The sequence below is a fragment of the Lissotriton vulgaris genome, chromosome 2_1, assembly GCF_964263255.1.
Source record: "Lissotriton vulgaris chromosome 2_1, aLisVul1.2, whole genome shotgun sequence".
NCBI classification, from domain to species: domain Eukaryota; kingdom Metazoa; phylum Chordata; class Amphibia; order Caudata; family Salamandridae; genus Lissotriton; species Lissotriton vulgaris.
Genome location: NC_141687.1, coordinates 390,041,656 through 390,062,318, shown reverse-complemented (window position 1 = coordinate 390,062,318; position 20,663 = coordinate 390,041,656). Strand labels below are relative to the sequence as shown.

Sequence of the window (20,663 nt, the reverse complement as noted above, 5' to 3'; positions counted from 1 at the left end):
AACCTAAAAATGCAGACTACTCAGCCTCATGATAGTGGTCACTTCTTTTGCAATCACAGTTGCAGGAGTAATCAAATTGCCTATGTTGAATTTATTGAAGTAATCGGAGTCGTTAAACATGAAATTGTTATGAGTAGTGATATTCTAATAACCGACTGAATATCAGTTTTATTAGTGCTTATACTGTATATGACATACAGTAAATTCCTTGCATTGAAATTAAATGTTATGCAATAAAAATGCTATCCATATATTTTGAAGGGAAAATTTAACACGAGCAAAGAGTATATGAAATAAAATAAGAGTAACAACCAAAGTCATAACATAATTCTAACATATTCATTAATAGGTGGCCACTAAGATATGTTATTTGAGTTTATATTGCTCATTGAGAGTAAAACAAGGTTCATATATGATACACTATTTAGGGGGAGCAAAGGTCGCAGCCAACAAGTACTACCTGCTATCAGACTATAACTTGCACAGATATTTATTATACCAATATATTAAAAACATCATGCATACAAAACCTTTCCATTTGTACCAATTACATTAAAAATCAGTATCGCACTATGCATTCACAAGTTGGTCTCTTCTGATCACCATTATTATTAATTCATTTGTATTCAGTTCAAGTACCAAAGTGTCTTTGGTCAATAAGGAAAGAAATGCCTGAAAACACTTGTTGACTTATTGGCTCCATCTGCTCCATTTTTTTGGTCTGCAATATAATTGTCATCTTTTTTCTGGATCACTTTGCATTGAGTTATGAGCATTAACTGTAAGAATGGACACACATTTGGTGCCATCAGCTCCAGGTCCGTTTTTATTTTTTGTCTGCAACATAATTTTCAGCCTTTTTTAGGTCGAGCCTGTAGCAGCGCGCATGTGCTGCTCTGGAGAGACTTTATGTAAACAATAAAAAGTCTTTGGAAATCTGACCATATGCTTGTGCGTGTGGTTTAGTTTTGTTTGCAGGCTATTGGGCTTTGCGTGCGTCTTTCTAAAAAAGACGGCACGCAATTGGGCAAAGGAGAGTGCATGTCCCGCCTTTGCTCCACCCATGGCCTATTGGTGGCGGTTACCCACACTGTAGACATCTGTTTTGCATTATAGTGCCCAGACTCGTGCGCCATTATGCAAAACAGATGGCCTGCTCCCTCACACAAGCGCGTGCGTGCTCACGCGCATCACTCGCGGCTTGTTTTGAAATTAGCCATGCGACCAGTGCTGATACTGCGTTTAGCAGTTGTATATAGCACGATCTCGACCCAAAGGCATTGATGCGCTTACCACAAGCACCAGTTGCATTACACAAGGGCGTTTTTCTTTTTTAGGCACTGGAGTAGATTAAGTGATTTGCTGAGAATCACAGGCGTTGTGCTGACGCCGAGACTCGAGCCTGGCTCCCAACTCCAAAGTCAGCAGCTCTAGCCGTAGTTGCACATACTCTCGCAATGTTGTTCTTCACTGCTCCTTGCTTCTTTTGCTTTCGTTTTAATTCCAGGCCCTCTACCCTGTCATATGAATCTCTAACACCTTCTGGCAGGACGCCCACTGCTTTGCGATAATAGTTCACTCACTGAAGCTCTCGCTGCTGCTGAGATGCGTGTATATCCTGGGCTCGAACGCTAGCATTGCTCTCCCCGCCTGAGATCCCAAATTAGAGTAATGTTATTGTTACAGTGTCTGATCATTACAAACGGTCGTGTGACTAAATCAGCGGCCTTGGTGGGAGCTGTACAACACTTCGAGCTCTCTCTCACGGCGTGTGCTGCTGTCCCTCTAAGACTAAGTGAAGAGCTGCTGCTGTGCTTACAGCATTATGCAGCAGCGCTGACGATCTGCACTACACAAAACCATGTGTAAACGGGCCTGTGATTACCACTTACCTCACTACGTTTGCTGCGGAACACTAACGTTTCTTACAGTCCCATCCAAGCGTAGGGGGTGGGCTAGCTCTGCCACCCCACCACCCTCAGAATGCCATTACAGGTTGGGAGGTACACACCCATCTCTGGCCGTACTGTCATTTGTGGGGGCGGGGACGCACTATCATTGGTGCAACGGGTGCAGTGGCACCGCAACCTCGGAACTACGGAACCCTGAATATTAGATTGTTTTACTACCCAACCAATGCTGAATGGGGGCTCATTTTCCTTTGCACTTGGAACACCCTTGCTACGCTCCTTGTAGTGTAGGCGGGGGGAGCTCTGACACCAATCACTTCAGTGTACAGTCTTCAAATTACCCCACATCCATTAACTCAGGGCGTGAGGCTTAACGAGGCCGCTCTGTTGCCCCCTAGTGATGACGCTAGAACTGGCAACCGCAGGAACTATCAGCGGTGTTGCAGCCATCACTAGTACAGCAAGTGCAGTGGCGCCATGACTTCAACACAGTCTCACAGACTGGACATGGGGTCTCCCTAGACACCCGCCCGGTCTTGGCTAACCACGATACAGAAAGAGGATAAGTAAACACCCCAAGAAAGGTGCTATCATTCAAACTGGACGAGTCATAGTATTGAATGTCCTCACGTTTCATCATATTTACTGATGCACTTTATATTCCGGGACAGCTCACCGAGGTGCGGGGGGTTGGGGGAAACGTGCAGTGTCCCTCTCTCAAGGATTGAGTCATGTCACTTGGAATGAATCATGCCCAATGCATTTTAATGGTACTCATTTTACCTACCTTGCAAGGATGAAATACCAAATCTCATTGCCAGGTTTAAACTTGTGATCGTCAAGCTCCGCGCATTTCTTAACAGCCAGCGACATGGGGCCTGATGCACAAAGGTATTTTGCAGTTGCAGAGGTCAAAGTTGAGCCGTTGAAACTACAAAATAGCATTTTTACAGAATCGCAATTAGGGTTCCAGGCTCAATACAGAATCAGTATTTGGAAAGGGTGTGTAAAGAGCATATCTTCCAAAATACCGATTCCTAAACTTATGTAATAATGCTTTGCAGCCTACATCCGGTTGCAAAACATTAATATTTTACAACCGAATCCAAATTGATGGTAACCCTTTACAAAAGACAAGGGGCCCCTTGGGATTGTCGATAAACATTTTTAGAAGCTTTGGTACCTTGGACCACGGCCTGCTTCTAAAACAAGCATTTGCAATGCAATAGGTCTTGCATTTGCGAGAGTTTGAGCTGTTGGCATTGTAAATGACAATGCCTTTTATTTACGTGTTGGTTTTTAAAACATAAATGAAAGGAATTGCCATTTACAATGCCAATAGCTTAAACTCTCGCAAATGCGAGACCTATTGTATTGCAAATGCTTGGTCTAGATCACTTTGGATTGAGTTCTAAGCATCTGCAAGACTGGACATTCATTTTTGGTTTTCCTTATTCCTTATTAGTCTGATAGCTTGAGTAATTATTGGCGGGAAACTTTGCTCTCCCTAAATATTATAGTATAAAGTGTAAGCCAGAATCGGTTACTTGTCTTAGAGATTATAAGCATTAGTGCAGGTTCTGGGGACTGAAGTAACCAAGTTTTTTAATATAAAGATTCATATATTGTTTTATACAAAAGTACCCATTTCTATAAAGCATCATATGAAAAATCTACAGAAAAGTACATATCAGAAAATAATGATTCCATTCCCAAGGCCGTTAACATTCATATTATTTACAGCAAACCACCTAAGATCGTAATTTCCTTCTGGAAAGAGTAAACCGTTTTACAGTAAAAACAATCATGTGCGAGTTTTCTTTGTCTAAACATTTCCAGCAGTCTGCATCATGCACCCACCTCTAACTGGGAACAAAATTGATTTGGACCTGTTTATGGAAAGCACTAAATATTTCCCAAAGCAATCCAGGTATTTCCTTACATGAGGACCTTAGAATTCACAGTGCCATAAATAAGTAAGCATATCATCTGCTTACACCAAGATAAGATCTTCGACTTTGGAAACTAGTCCAAACCTCAAACTTAGGGGTATGTGTAAAGCCTTGAGTAGTTTGATGGCTAATGCAAATAATAATCACAAATAATAATATTCCATTCCCCTCGATGGAGAATGAGTCTGAGAGAGCTTGATCAACTCTGACTCTTTCCCTGGGATATTTGTAATGAGTGCATACCTCAGGACGAAATCCCCCTCCAAGACGGGACCCACCCATAGGTAACCCAATCCATCACAGTCCAAATTATTTTTAATATCGACCAGTTCAATTTCCAGCTGCCCGCTAATGTGTGATGATGCCAGTGCATTATGAAGGTGTCAAATGTCATGCAAGATGGACGCCCCATCATGAAACTATTGTTATATAGGGGCTGTAGGACCTCAAGCAGCCAGTTTCCAAAAACCTTAGTGTTGGACCTGGCCCTCTCTGCAGGGTCACCCCCAAACTTTATTCCTTTGCCCACCACTTTTTGCTCAATTCGTTTTTGCTGGTCTTAGGTTTCTGTACACTTTACCACTGCTAATCAGTGCTAAAGTGCTTGTGCTCTCTCCTTAAAAAATGGTGGAATTGGCTTACACCCAAGTGGCATATTTAATTTACTTGAAAGTCCTTAGTAAAGTGGTACTAAAAGTGCCCAGGGTCTGTAAATTACATGCTACTAGCGGGCCTGCAGGACTGATTGTGCCACCCACTTAAGTAGTCCTTTAAATATGTCTTAGGTGTGACATTTCAGCCTGAGTGTGCAGTTTTAAACTTCCATTTCAATCAGGCAAAATAAACCTTTTGCCAGGCCCAATCCTTCCTTTTTAATACACATAAATCACCCCTAGGGTTGTCCCTAAACAGCCCACAGGGCAGGGTGTTGTGTATTTAAAATGTAGGACATTTACTTTAAATATTTATTTGTTCTGGTAGTGAAAATCTCTTACATTCGTTTTTCACCACTCCAAGCTCTATCTCTCCCATAGGATACCATTACAGTTACCTTATTGCATTTAAAAACCTGTAATTTCCAAATAGTAGCAACTAACCAGGTCATGTTGGGTGTCTTTTTAATTGTAATGAAAAATACTAACTTATGGTGAAGTCGGTTTTAAGTAAACATTTTGAAAATGGCACTTTTAGAAACTTGGCATTTTACTACCTTACTCTTTTAGTGCCTGTAACCTGTTTCTCGGTCATATGACTGGGTTCAGCTGACAGTTGGGAATTGTGTATTCCTCCTAGACTACCACATACATTAAGGAGCTTAGATGTACCTGGATTAGCCACCACTGGCAGGATGGGAGGGTGGAATTGGGCACAGCCCCACTTACTTCATCTGCAACACTTTTATGTTCCTCGATGCCCCATACACCACGAATGGGACGTTTTTTTTTTTTTAATTCTGTTTTATTGATTTTGTATTTTTACAACATACAGCATATATATGCAGGCACTGTTGGGCATTCCAACTATTACAGGAGGTATGGGACATGCACATTTGTAAGATCTTATTGCATTCCCAAGGCAGTATAAGTGCTGTAAAAACAAGACTGTTGGGTGCAGTTACAATTCGTGCCCAATAGGTAGGCAAGTGAAGAAAGGAGGGACAGAAGTCATGTCATTTACATATTAGCTTACATTTCTGATTGTCCTCTGGAGTATATATGCTATTACATGCCTACCTCTGTACGCCTTTACATGCACGAACATACAGATAAAGTTGTTGTACTGGTACTCGCAACCAGCTAGGCGACAGTAATAGATTAACAAGAGAGCATAAAAAGAAGGAAAAGGATATGCATAAACTGACAGCAAAGAAAACAAGCATTTGCAATGCAATAGGTCTTGCATTGGCGAGAGTTGGAGCTATGGCATTTTAAATGACAATGCCTTTTATTCACTTGTTTTGAAAACCTGCGAACGGCGCATAAACATGCACTTTGTACGTATAGTCCTTGCTTACAAGACGCAAGGTCTATAGGTACAAAGTGCTTGTTTACGCACAGCTTGCAGGTTTTTAAACACATAAATAAAAGGCATTGTCATTTACAATGCCAATAGCTCAAACTCTCGCAAATGCGAGACCAAGTTTTTTCTTGTGTTCAGCACAACTATGTGGCCCCTGCCACGTCTAATTCACTGCAGATAGAGAACCATCTAAACTAAGCATGCTATAGGGGCTTATGAGGCAGATATGCCCTCCACAAAAAAACTTAATGCACTACCTCATGAGGCAGATGTTACTTTCCACCAAACATAAAATCCGTCATAGGGTTCATTGTCACCCATGGAAGTATTCAGTCCAGATAAAGACTAAAGGGGTTCCTCTAAAGGGTCCCTTTTGGGTCTGTGCTCCCTCTCACTGTGATCAATACATATCTCCATGGGCAAGTGTTCTCTCTCATCTGAAAGCAATCTAGGTCCAGGTAGGTGAGCTGTTCCTCTCACTTAACACAATGGAGGTCCCATTCGCTCAGGTGCTCCCTCGAACTACAATATAGGTCTATATGGAGCAACTGTTTTGTCACAGGTAGGATCGATCCCTATAGTGCGAGTGTGCCATTTGACCGGAAGACAAATATGGGGTATTTGTTCTCTCCCACCCTAAACAATGGAAATGTAAAGGACTGGTATTTTGAGCCAAAGAAAATAAAGGGTCCCTTATAGGGCACATATCACCCCATTTTTAAGAAAATATTGGTCCTTATGGTGCAAGTGCTCATCCTACTAACACAATGTAGATCCCTGTAGAGGAAGGTAAGCCTGCCTTCTGAACACACTAGTTGGCACCAAGGTGTTCTATAACAGTCTATAATGGTTCTCCATCTGTAGTAACAACCCAGGCCACAGACAGGAAGCAGTTGTCAACTGATCTGCCTTCCGGTTCACTAATAGCATGGTTGTTTCTAAGTTAATGTTTAGAACTTATTACTTCTAATGAATGCCCCTCAATGCAGTCACAGAATCTAATGTATTAAAGCGAAACTGTTCTACATTTTAAGGAGTCCTTATCTTACCTTTAGTTGCATTTGGTGCACGATTTACATTCTAAATAGGCTGGTAGCTTGACTCGTGGCATGGCTGTAGGAGCTAAGCCAGACCCTTGGCTAGGCTTTTCATATCAATTGGCGGGGTATGGATGCCCACCTCTACTTGGAGGCCCCACGTCCCAAACTTTGAGAAGCATTACTTTAGTAGGAGCCCAGGCCTACATTCACCCATACAGCATTAACACACACAAGATAATACCTCTTTTGTGCTCTTAGGAAGACAGCCACCATAGCACAGCGTGAAGAGTGACACATATGGGGACTTCACGGAAGACCCAAATTAAGGAAGATTGGAGGGGGGATTCCAGGGGTCCAGTACTCGGGGAGACATTCCATTAAGAAGGCGGACTGCTGACCTGTCATCACCCTCACTATTTTGAGAGTCTTGTTCCATCCATCCATCCATCTAACCTAACAACAGACCCTCGCCTGGGCTATGGTCTGCAACCTCTGAATACAAGTTCTTAATCACCCACATGTGCCCCCCCTCAGATGGACGACTTCACGGCGCTAAGTGTAACTCTCTGAAATCTGCTTTGGTTTTTGCGTTGCTCTTTTCCCTACAATGTCTCTAAGCACATCCAAGCCATCAAAGCAGCAGGCTAGCACTACTTGAAAACACCCAAATGGACAAACGCTGTACGGAAGCCGCTAGCCCTTGTTGCTCAGCGGTTGTGGAAAAATGAAGCAAATACAGATAGAGAAACAGAACCCTGAGAAACGACGCCTCCGTTTTATTAAATGTCGAGAAGAGTCAGCCTCGTCAATCAGCCTGCTCCCTGTACCTCAGATACGACACGCCAAATCCCTGCTGCTATTAGCCTGACGGGCTTCTTCGAAGCACTCTGTTAATAGGCCTTTCACTGCTGCAGCAGCATGATCCCTGTGGGTGGACGAGATGCTGCTGCAGACGACGAGTCCAGTCCGGAGGTCTTTCACTGCCGCGGCAGCGGGGATCCTCGTGGGTGGACGTGATGCTGCTGCAGACGACGAGTCCAGCCCGGAGGTCTTACACTGCTGCGGTACCGGGGATTCCCGTGGGTGGACGCGATGCTGTTGAAGACGACAAGTCCAGTCCGGGTGGGAGTTGGTGACCCACTGAGAAGCGCGAGAGAGACACATGCTCACAATGTGCCTCACACACAGATACCATACCTGAAACGGCGAGAGCAAAAGAGACGCTGTGCACGTGCACATCTCCTGTCCGGGCAAGCACAGCAAACAGACAGGGAGGGAACAAACATGCCTCCCTTGCAATCAAAAGCAAGGATTTTTCATGTGCACCAATGAAAAGCATGGATGGAGCTTCCACCCGCTTCTGAAGAAAAACAGACGACAATAGTCTCGCAAGCGAGCAGGGCATGCGCTGCGTTGCAAGGCAAGACCTAAAAAGGGGGGGAGGGGAGAAAACGAAACATGTGTAACGATTTGTCAGCCCTCAACCCCTCCCCGTTTCCATATGTAGTGTTGTATGTTACACTTACAGCTGGCAGCTACCAGCTACACCCCCATGTTTAAAGTGTGTGGTTGTACACTGATACAGTCAGCGCATACTTGCCAGTAAAAGGGTGTCGTGACATATGCAGTATTGCAGTTTGCATGCATGCTAGCTACCTACAGCCTGGGCTTCCGCGGAGTCCCAGTTGCTGGATATGTGTTTTTCTGTAATTCACTGTAGAGAGCATCCCAGTTTGTTGCAATTGGAACTTTACGCTGTCCCAGAGTTTCTTCGCGTCTGATGGCGAGGCTTTCAGCCTTGGCCCACGCAAGCTTGGAGTTCCCCCAGGCCTGTATATGGGGGGAGGGGGTGGGGGGGAGAGAGTCTGGTGCTTTCCACATTTAGTTATCAGCCTCTTGGCTACTATCATTCCCAAGTATAAAAATCTGGATGTGACCTTCGTGTTGGGTGTCCTACGGAACTTGTGCAATAAATAGGTGGGACAATCAAAAGGCAGCTCCCGACCAGTACGGGTGTGCAATATTGTTGCCACTTCACTCCATTATGTTCCCATCCGGGTGCAGCTCCAGAGCATGTGTATTAAGTCAGCCCCATTCTCAGTGCACCTCGGACATTTTGCATCTCATCGACTGAAATATTGATTCATTTTTGCAGGCGTGCGATATGCCCTTGAAGTATGTATAGCTGTATCTGCTGGAAGCGCATATTCGTGGGGATGCGTGTTGGGCTCTCCAGCACCCGGGCCCATTCCGTGTCAGTAACCTGGTGACCCAGGTTCCGCTCCCTCTTGTGAGGGAGTGTATCGAGGCTAATCGCTGCATGAGTTCTGAGAGAGGCTACAAACCAGCACGTTAGATGCCAGCCCTGTCCCATCACGTGTAAGTATTGCGTTGTGAGGTGCGTCTGTGGCTCCCCCCATTTTGCCGTGAGTGAGGCTACCAGCGCGTGATGGGCGAAGAATTGTCCTGGTGGCAACCCCTCTTCTTCTAATAGCGTTGTGTATGGTGTGAGCTCCCCCTCGTGGTATAGGTCTCCAAGTATCTGGATGCCCTTTTCCTGCCACCACCTGATTGTTTTCACAGTAAGTACCGCCGGTCCACTGGGATTTCCCTCTGAGGGTATCACCAGCTCATTATGGATCACCTTGGTCCGTCGGGAAGTACAGCTTTTACAGTACCACTCTATGCCTGGCGTTGCTCCAGATGAAATCCCTAATCTGTTTCTCTAAGGAGGTGAAGGAGTCTGGTATGTATATTGGCAAATTGGTAAAGTAGTATAGACGCCGCTGGAGGATCACCATTTTGGTGAGTGCTATCCTACCCGTTACAGCCAGTGTGCTCCAAAACCACATCTGCGATTTAATCGAGTCACCGCCCTCCCCAGGTTCCCATCAAAGAGATCACCTGACTGGCGGTAAATCTGGATTCCCAGGTAGTGGAACGTATCCGGTTTCCACTGCACCCGTTTGTCACTCATGGTGAGACCCGGGTCCCGAAGCCCCTCTTGAATGGGTAGATTTGTTGATATTTACTTTTAGCCCAGAGAGTGTAGCAACGAGTGGGACTCTTTGTGCTGCACTGAGATGGCAACTTTCCAGCTGGACTGATCTGTTTCCTGTATCGCATCCATGCTCCCTTGCTGTCAGCCTGAACTTGAGACTTTCTCCCAGTCGTGCACGACCAGATAGCGAGTGGTGCTTTGGGATTCTTGCCACTATTTACCCTGAAATTTTTAAAATTGCATATCTCTGATTCTACTAATTGGATTTTTGTTGTTTTGGTCTTGTCAACACATTGACTCTGAGGTAAGCCTGGCTGCTCTGTGCCATGCTACCCAAGAGCTGAGCAAAGCTTAATTTAGGGTTTGCTTGTGACTAGACCCTGAGAAGAATTTTGAGAGATCGCTGAAAGATAGCCGTGATGTGTAAGGTGAGATATCTTACAACTCACTAAAGGAATTCTGTGGTGTAGCCATTGTACCAGGTGTATTACTAGTTTGAAAGTGATGTATTACTTCATTTCATCTGCAGTAATTGTTCAATCTAGAGCATTCCTTTTGAGCGGAGGTGGCTACATGCACAGTTATGTCAGCGAGAAATGTTTCCATTGTGTTAGCGGTCATTGATGAACTAAAGCTCTGCATATTATAACAGTAATTTGCAAAAACGGACCGTCTTTCGTCAGTTGTCCCACATCATCCCTAATCCACCTCAGCATGTTAATTGCTGTCATTGCTAGTTACTGAAAGAATGTAATAATTTTCCTGATTTGTAATAGCACCCATAAATTTGACTCTGAAACACCAATCCGACCACAATAGCCTTGTCCAGGATTTGCTGGTTTAGTAATAATGTATTTTGCTCTAAGTCCCGAAGCACCTCTTGATCTCGCTTGGCACAATACTTCATCTCGGCATCTAATATAAGGCCCTCAAGCAGTGAAGTGCCTCCTGTTTCTTCTTCAGCAATGAAATTCAGCCCATTGCTCTCTCACTGAGTTGAAGGCAGGTTTTGAAAGGTACGCCCGACGCTAGCAAAGAAAATGCACCGCATTGCATAATACAGCCCACAATATGCAAAAAATGTTTAACCTTCATTTCTTAGAAACTACTGAACTGATCTACACCATATCACTAAAATCTAAAATTTGGTGTCATTCTGTTCTGCCACTTATGCGGTATCGCTGTTTAATTTTCCTATGGAAAATGGCATGGCGAAATTACATTTTGGAACCCCTCCTTTTTGTTCGCACCTGCTTGACACATTACCTGAAAACTTTTCAGGAAGAAGCTGAGGTGGATGAACCTTTTTTTGGAGACGTTTTGTGAAGATTCATCAAAAGGCACCAAAGTTACCAGCAAACCAAAAAAACTCTCTTCCTATGGTAACTAGGTCCTAACTATCATACACAGTAGTAAGCACCACTGTGCTAGATCTGTCTATCTATCCTGTTTTAATACTTTTCATTGAACTGTTTTTCCTGTGGAAGCTTATGTTAGACAGTATCGTGACCCTACTGCCTCCATTTGCAATATTGCTAAGTTTGGCATGGCTTATAACCAAGTGACTTGCATCCTCCCCGGACCAACCTTATGCTAGCCACACTGGGTTTCTGGAATGAGTGATTAAGCAAGCTTTTATTTGTCTTTTTAGGTGGCAAATGCTATGAAAAATTCATTACCGTTTGATGCCCCAGATACTTCTCAACAGGGGCAAAAGGTGCTGAAAGTGGAGGTTACACCAACAGTTCAAAGGATCTCCCGTTCTGCCATTACTACTGCTTCAATCCGTCGACATCGCTGGAAGAGAGAAGGTAAGCTCTCACAATTTCAAGTCATTGAGCATGTAGATTGTCTTCTAGCAGCTTGACTGTACATACGTGTTTGCTGGAGTAGTGACAAGGAGGAGGCTTTTAGCTAACAAGGAAAGAGTCATCACTGTTTAGATGTTGGCGTAATGTAATATTTTTTCTTGAAAAGGTACCATGTAGAATTTGATGGTATGGCCATCTTTTTTGTAGCCATTATAAAGCTTTTGTAATCTGTAAGAAGAAATAAAAAACGTGTTTTTGCTACTTGATTAGATTCCCAACATTGGTATTTTCTGGAAACCGTTCTACCCATAATAATGTATTAGAGAGAAATGGCATCGCATATGTAAATACAGCTAAGCCTAGCAGAAGTGCAATGCACACTGAAGGGTCTAGGCACAACGCTAATGTTCTAAAATATCCGTGGAACTCCTGAGTTTTGCTTTTTTTCTGTGTTTCGGTGTTAGAGGAGTAATTGTGTATGCTTGAGGGTGTAACCATGACCGATTTTTAGGATACCTGTATAAGCTAGACAAATCTTTTTTTTTTTATCAATATCATCTTTGATGGTTATCATAACAATGTGACTTGGCTCTGGATCTTATAGGGTTACCTTAGATATTCCTGGTCCGAGTGCAAGGGACACTGGTCTAGTTTGAAAGCAAATCCATAACTGAAGATGTTTTTTCAACAGTTTGTATTGACTTTTCTTCATAGAAATAAACCAAAAGAATTTGAGTTCCCCAAGGAGTATTGTTTCCAAAGCACAGCGATTACAGTAGTATTAGCATACATTTCATAGTTCACATATACATCATCTTCATATAGCCACAGCTTTAACGAACCTCGTATGGTCAGGCTTTATATCCATGCATACACCATCATGATTTTAATAGATAACGTTGCTAGAACCTCATTTAGTGAAAAGTGAACTGATTTATTCACTTCGTCCCTTCAAGAGTCTATACATTAAGTCAGAGTATCCCCTTCCTGGCTCCCAACCACCTCAAAACTGAAGAGTTGGCACAGATTTAACAAGTTCATTGCATGAACAAGGCAGCTCACTGAAGCAATACAAGCACTACAGCTACCATCGGGCTGCAGTGTGGCCACGCCCACAAGGGCGGGACTCTATTATTATTCAAGTGGGGTTAGAAAATGCCTATTCATGCCACAGAAGTCCAGAGCCTTTGAAGAAGTGCGCCAAGCACGAAACGCGTCGGCTGGACAAATTGCTGCCGCTTTGCAGTCTCTCTTGCTGTTGCTTTGAATAAATAATATGGCAGATATTTGCCTGGTCTGTGGGTTCTTTCCATGACAGGCAACTCTTTTGAATGGAGATATGTATATATATATACAAATAAAAAGCTCCGCTGCTACTTGAATAGTAAGGACCAGCACTCTCGTTAGTTCAATCTCAATCGAGATTTATTGCACATAGTTCAGCCGTAGCTTTTGTCAGTGTCGGCTGGCGCCTTCTGAGGCGGAAGTTGATATTTACAAATTCATCAAAATAAACGTAGGACTGTACAAAGCAATTCATGAGCGCCATATTGGAATGTGCAAATGGTATCGTTCTAGTGCATTGTGATTATTTACAGCGAGTATTTTGGTAACGACCACATAGTCATCATTCCTTAATTTAAACAATTCAGATGTTTTCACGTTATTTGTCACATGTTTACAGTGAACAAAGATTCTATCAAATTACATTTTCAATTTATTCTCACTCAAATTAGTAAGCCCTGGATGGGCATATAATAACACTGTGTGTCAGAACATATTTTCTATGAGCACATATAACCTAATCACTTTAAATTTCATTACAATTCCTTAATTTGAATTACACCCATAGCACTGTTATTCCACTCTATTCCTCAACATTGCTATTTGTCAGACCTTTTGATTCGTGACCCTAATACGCAGGGATACTGCTTTAAATTAAATACTCTACAGATGAGTTATCAGTTCCTCTCCTGCATTTAACCCATTAGGTGACTTGGTCTGGAGTTCGATAATGAATCTCGACTCCAGATGTCGTAACCTCCTCTCCCTATCTCCTTCCCTAACATCATTGGGGACGCAGTCCAGACAGAAAAACATTGTGTTCTGTTACTGTTATGGTGACTAGCAAAGTGACGGGCTACAGGGTAATTTTCATCCCTATTGGCAATCTCTCTCTAATGTTCCAGTATTCGCATCTTAACTGCGTTAACTGTACTACCCACGTAGCGGTAGCCACAGGGACATTCCAGACAGTACACTACATGTGTTGTACTACATGTCATAAATTTCGAGATTCTCGTACGTGTCTCAGTATCAGGAATTTGGTATGTTAAGACTTTTTTGCTATTACTGCAAGCTTTGCATTTCCCACACGGGAACGATCCGTAAAGGCTCTGCAGACCTGAGGCTGGTGATGGTTTGGTAAGGTGACTTTGTACCAAATAGTCTTTTAAAGACCTTGATTTTCTAAATGTTATCTTTGGATAATCCGAAGGCTCCTTGCCTATTACACCGTCAGACTTCAAAATTTTCCAATTTTTGCACAGTATCGTTCTTAACTTACTGGCTGCTGAAGAGTAGTTCGTGATTAGTCTCAGATTCCCTATATCTTCCCCTGATAGACGTGTTTGTGAGTCCCTGAGTAATGTCTGCCTTTCTATTGTTTCCACTTTTTCTTTCGCTAGATGCAATGTTTTCTGTGAGTAGCCCCTTAATCCAAAACGTCCAATACTCTCACTAGCTGCCCGATCATAATCTTTCTTTCTTGAGCTGTTCCTTTTTATTCTTAACAGTTCCCCGTAGGGGATACTGCTTAGAAGGGTAGCAGGGTGGCAGCTGCGTCTGTGTAAAACAGAGTTACCAGCTGTGGTCTTTCTATATAAAGATGTTTGGATGACTCCAGAATCTACAAATACTTTAAGATCCAAAAAGTTGACTCATCTCGTAAGTGAATCTTAAATTCAAATCATTCTCATTGAGGGCAGAGATAAATTGTTTTGCCGATGTTTCTGATCCCTTCCAAATTACGAAGAGATCATCGATGTATCTCCGCCAGCAGACTATCTTGTCTACCCACTCTTCCTTGTCATCGGCCCAGGCCACCTGCTTCTCCCACCAGCCCACGAACAAGTTCGCGTAACTAGGGGCGAAGCAAGTGCCCATTGCCGTGACCTGTATCTGCCAATATCGTTGGCCCTGGAAGAGAAAAATATTGTTGTTCAGACAAAACGAGATGAATTCAAGAAGCATTTCGCTATGTTCCAAATATTGGGCTGGACGTTGTCCATGGAAAGTTCTTGCTGCAGTTAAGCCTTCTTGATGCCTTATGCTAGTGTATAGGTTGCAAATATCAAGTGTTATCATGATAAAGTCATCTTTCCAAACTACATCTTGGATTTGCTTTAGAAAATCTTTGGTATCTTTCGTGTAAGAACTCAATTGTCCAACAAATGGTGCGAGAAAGTGATCAATGAATTTCAACATGTTCTCAGTCTGTCCTCCAATTGATGACACAATCGGTCTCCCCGGTGGTCTAGCAGCGTCCTTATGCACTTTAGGCAAGTGGTAGAACATTGGAATTTTCGGCTGTTTATTCTGTAAAAACAGTAGTTCTTCTCTTGTTAATATTCCTCTTTCATACCACTTGTTGATCAACTTTGCATATTCTTGGATACTTTTATTGTATTCGTCCTCTCTTGTGGGGGCATAGTTGTCTTTATCCTGAAGTTGTCGGAGAGCTTCCTTGACATAATTGTTTTGAGTCTGTACGACAACATTGCCCCCCTTATACAACGGCTTTATTATGATTGAGTCATTCTGTGCAAGATTTCGTATCGCCTTCCTTTGGCCCAAGAATAGGTTCCATTTTCTTTTGTCTTTTGAGTCTTTCTCTTTTCTTTTCAAAGTTTGCAGTTCTCGAATTGCAGTTTCTGAGAAATTATCAATTGCGTTAATGGGTGATTGGGGGTAGAAGCGTGATGGCGGTTTAAATGGGCTTAATTCTCCTACTTCGGTTATCCCCATCTCTGCCGCTCTCCTGGTATTGTCCATTTGTGGTACTGGTTGGGTGGTATTCTCATCTCTCAAATCCTCCAACATTGCAAGAGTATCCAGATCACGGATATTTATTCCTCCTGATTCTTGTTTGTCAATCTGTCTCCTCGCTACACCGCTTGTGACTTGTTCCCCAGGGTTTCTTAATTTGAAGAATTTCAGTAGTTTTATTTTCCGAATAAACTTAAATAAGTCGATCCGGGTTTAAGTATATTCGTAGCAGCTCGTAGGGCAGAATGTTAGACCTAGTTTAAGGCCAGTCTCCTCATCTGGTGACAATGTTCTTGGAGAGAGATTTATGATGGTCAGGTTATCTCCTAACTCTTGTTGGTTCGGCCCGCCGACTTCTGGTGGGCATTGTTCCATCTCCAGTGTTTTCTCCCGCCCCTCCTTCTGAGGTGCCTGCATTTTTTGATTGCTCCGGGGGACGCCCTTTGCCCCCTCTCAGCCATGACTGTCTGATGAGGTTGAATTCCTTGCGAAAAGTAGGCTGTTGTCTTTGTGTCTGTCCTGTACTCGCTCCCTCTTCTTCTGATTGCTCCGCCCTGGTCACTTCTGCTTCAGAGGTATCTCTGGTCTGTTACCCTCTGTGTCGATGTCCTCAGTTTGTGGCGTGGTGCGTCGTACTTCTTTGCGAATGTATATATATATTTATTATAGTCATTAAGCACTGTGGTGTTTCGATTTTATTAAATAAAGCTTGGAGTCTACTAGAACAAAAGGTTGCCTTCCAGCATAAATGCATATAGTCACCACACCCTATACTGAGCTCCACAGAAGATTGTGTTGAGTAGGAGTTGGGGCCCTTCAAATTTGCACTTTTCTTTTTTATATTCCTCTTAGCGAGCTGCCTCAGTAAGGCACCTAGTCTCCCAGCCAAAGCTTTTTCCTGCCTGCTTTGAACCAACTTCTAACAATGTGAATTAAACAAACGACACACTCTACTTGCATGAAACTTAAATGGAACCAAATGTTGGTTCTTTCGGAGATCTCAACTGTGCATACTTCAATGGAGTGTAAGACATGCTGATGACACCTATTAGAAAACCAGCTCTGTTTCAGTATCTCAAAATCTTTAGGACTTTAAATCATTAGTGATAGTACCCTCAAAAGAAAGAGGTCAAAACGACAGTTCTTGCAGTACTCCATGTGTCATTGGAGTAAAAATAACTTGATTGTGGTCACTTTCCCGTCTCCTGGCAACATCTAAGTATCAGCAAAAACATAAAAAGAATTGGTCCTCGACAGAAAATAATTTTTTTACCACCTCTTGCTGTAATAGTTGTGTGGACAACTGAGTTGCTAGCAAAGTCACCATTAATGGCTCAAAACTGTAATAGCCCAAGAAATACAACAAATACATTCCTTGATTATACATTTTATAATGTTTTATAATCATTGTGCAAACACAGAAGCAACAGATCTTTGATGGATGCCAGCTCATCAGATGCAGAACCTCTCCTAACATTGCCTTTTTAAATCCCCAACATTTAGGATGGATGAAAGAACGGTTAACAAGATTCTCAGCTATTATAGGTTTCAAAATGCCCAGAAAAGCATCAAGTTCGGAAAGCACTGGTAACATAGCAGTACCAATGAAACTGCAATAATAAGTTATAACCATGATACAAGAACCTGCATGAGGCAGTTTAACATCAATAGCCTGGCAAGGCCCTACCCTGCAGACTCCATTTCAGGACCCACAACAGGGCTCAACCTTTCATTGGGGTGCATAGAGGTGTAATAACAAAGGTAGTAGTGGCCTTCCTAAGGCCTCCTCTTCTAACAAGATTTGACTTCATTCCTCTTCCCCTCGATCCCACTACACATGTTGGGAGAAGGATTTCCAAATTCCTAGCACAATGATAAACATCACCTCCGACCATTGGGTCCTCTCCATTGTGCTAGGAAGTGTACTGACTCCAATTCTACACATACTCCCTCTAAATATCCCAACTGCCGTCATATACTGAGTTCAGACCATCTACAGCTCCTGTAGGAAGAAGCATGGGTGCTCGTAGTAAAGAGCGCCATAGAACCTATGTCCGCACACCAACAAGGGGACGGGATCTCCTCCTTCTACTTCCTTTTTCGCAGACAGGACATGGCCTTTTCTCAATATATGACCACTCAAGAGGTTCATTTCATCAGAACACTTTCACGTGGTCACTTTTCATTGCTACAAAGAGGGACTTGATGGCTGCATTAGATCTGAAGGATGCCCACATCCCCATATACCTGGCACATTATTGTTACCTTAATTTCATGGTAAGCAGAAAACATTACTAATTTAAAGTTCTCTCCTTTGGGGTTATCACAGCAACAAGGATTTTTACCAAGTAATTGGCAGTCGACGCAATTCACTTACATATACATGCCACCCACTTGTCTCCATACCTAAATGACTGGGTGATAAGGAGCAACAGCAAAGACCAGTGCTGAGCACACATTCAACAAGCATTTGCAAAACAATAGGTCTCGCTTTAGTAAAAGTTTGAGTTTTTGGCTTAGCAAATAATAATGCAACACTAATAACTCGAATTTTTTGTAATGGAGACCTATAGAGTGTAGTGTATTATGAAAATAAAAGGTGATGTGTGAATATGGGCCAAATGAGAATGGTAAACAGTATCGACCCCTGAACATGTCCAACACACAATACCTGTAACACATCACCACAAACTAAACTAGCCTTACATTCAAGTCAAAACAAAAAGAAATAGCAAATTAGTATTACATATACCCCTTGTGTGATGTTTATACCCCTCTCCGTTAATACATATCAGACGTTCAGTACCGTTTGCTAAGAAACCTACTAGGCTACTCGGCTCGCTCTTCTCTGGGGTTCAGAATCAGGTCAGGTTACAATCCACTTAAGGAATGAGTGTTTCACAGGCAGGGGATGGAGAATCCACAGGCGGTATGCATCAGGGACATTCAGTAACAAACACGTAACACTTGAAGGGTTACAACATAATCCCACTCGTAAAAAGACGGATGCGCAAAGTGGCGATCCCCCATACAGACCGCTGTCAGGCGAGATCCTAGACACAAAGCGCCACCAGGATGTGTCTGGGGACACAAGAAGCAATTTGGCCAGACAATTTAAATACGTGTTATTTAGCGAATCTCGAGACACAAAGCACCCAGGAATGGCAGACCAAACAAAAATATACGGGGGTGCAGCTTCCTTTAGGGCTGAACAAACAGAATGCACTGTCCCCGAAATTGTATATGTGGGAAGCTGCCCGGGAGATCGACAGTTATAATTCTACATAAGGTGGTAGTGGTGGGTCCACTTACAGGAAGCATGCACGGAGCGCATATAAGCGACATTTAAGGTTTAAGGTTCCGAGCAGGGCGCCTTAGGAATTTAGTAGAGTAGCCAACTCATCTCCCCAGGGACCTCCCTTCCACAAAGTCTAAGCACAGATGGGGCGGGGTCCCTGGCCCGCGAGTGTCCGAGTCTCTTTCCTTTAGCGTGTTCCCTCCCACAAGAGTCTTTCTCCTGGTTCTCACCAGGAGCTAGGTTTGCCGGTGTTCTCCAGCCACTGGTAATTGTTGGTAGAGGTCATGCTGGCACACCACTGATGCTCTTCTCTACAGCCCGCTCACCTCTCCAATATTCTTTAATCTCCACACTACATAGTTGGTAAGAGCAGCAAGGCAGGTCCAAGAGATGAATGGCTAGGGTTGCTCCTTTTGGGCGATAGAAGTGTCAATCTCCTGTCCAACCAACCACAGTCTTCCTAGCATCGTAAAAAAATCTAGAGCTATAATCCTTTGAGAACATCCATAGGCAGTCCAGCGCGCCCTCCAACCGGAGCCCAAACAGGAAAGGTCCATGTGCTTTTTAAATGTGTCACTAGATTAACATGGCGTAACTACCTCAGTGTGACATCGAACACTCGTTAAGAAATACCAATCCTTCTGGGCTCGTTTAAGTTTTTTGTACAATCTGCTAAAATGTAACATTTTTCATTTTGTGTGTGTCAAAGAGCCCCGTGGACAAAAGGACTCCAAGTGAAATGTATACATAAGTTTTCAAACCCATTAAATAAAAATACCTGCCACATACTGTAGCCTAGACCAGATCTAGAAATCTACAGTTACCCCATGCCTAAACTAACGGGGAAAGAGCTCCGAGGATGCAGGGATGCAATTTCAGATCGCACAAAATGTAGTATACAGTACAGAAAGCCTGACTTAAATGCAAAACTATAAATACGTATTCCAAGTCAATACACAGCTTCCAGTGTCTAGCTGGATAGCAAAGTATACACTTTGTGGATAAAGAACTCCATCTGAAGACAAATATGTCCAGTTGTGGTTGTTTCGCTGAAAACTATCATGGCTGTCTTCAGAAGAAGGAACTTTTTGTGGGCTGGGTCACGCAAGGAACTACTAATCTAGGCTGATCACTGCTTAATTGCGGGTAAATATGATATAGCATCCAAACAAGCATACGGGAATTATTTGTTAAATGTCGAACTCTGCACACTGAGCAACCCCTAGACAAACATTCACTGCCGAAAGACTCGTTTTCACAAAGGTGTTCATTTGGAATACTTCAATGCACTGAGTTAGTTCTTCTCAGCATCAAATACCAATGTATTGACTATGTCTTACGTCAAATGCAGCACATAACAAGGGTGTTGCCTTATACAGAAGATAAGTGAGGTCCAGGAATCCAAAGTAGTTATGCGCGCGCACCACAGAGGACCAGGGGGAGGGAGCGCGGCAGCAAGGCGAACGCGTGCTGCTAGCTAGCTAGCCATCGTCGGGAATGGGTGTTGCTAAGGCGGGACATGCGCCCGCCTTTGCCAAATCGATTGCCTTTTATTTTTTTTTAAAACATGCGAAAGCCAATGCCT

At 43.2% G+C, this 20,663-nt stretch overlaps 1 protein-coding gene across 2 annotated transcripts in view; it reads left to right on the top strand.

Moving 5' to 3' along the window:
• Positions 1–20,663, top strand: part of HYCC2 (hyccin PI4KA lipid kinase complex subunit 2) — a 699,566-nt gene that overhangs the window by 635,428 nt on the left and 43,475 nt on the right. For both annotated transcript variants that reach the window (XM_086955234.1, XM_086955235.1), the window contains exon 11: positions 11,574–11,733. In XM_086955234.1, coding sequence (XP_086811360.1) covers positions 11,574–11,733 — 160 coding nt within the window. The remainder of the gene's footprint in view (positions 1–11,573; positions 11,734–20,663) is intronic.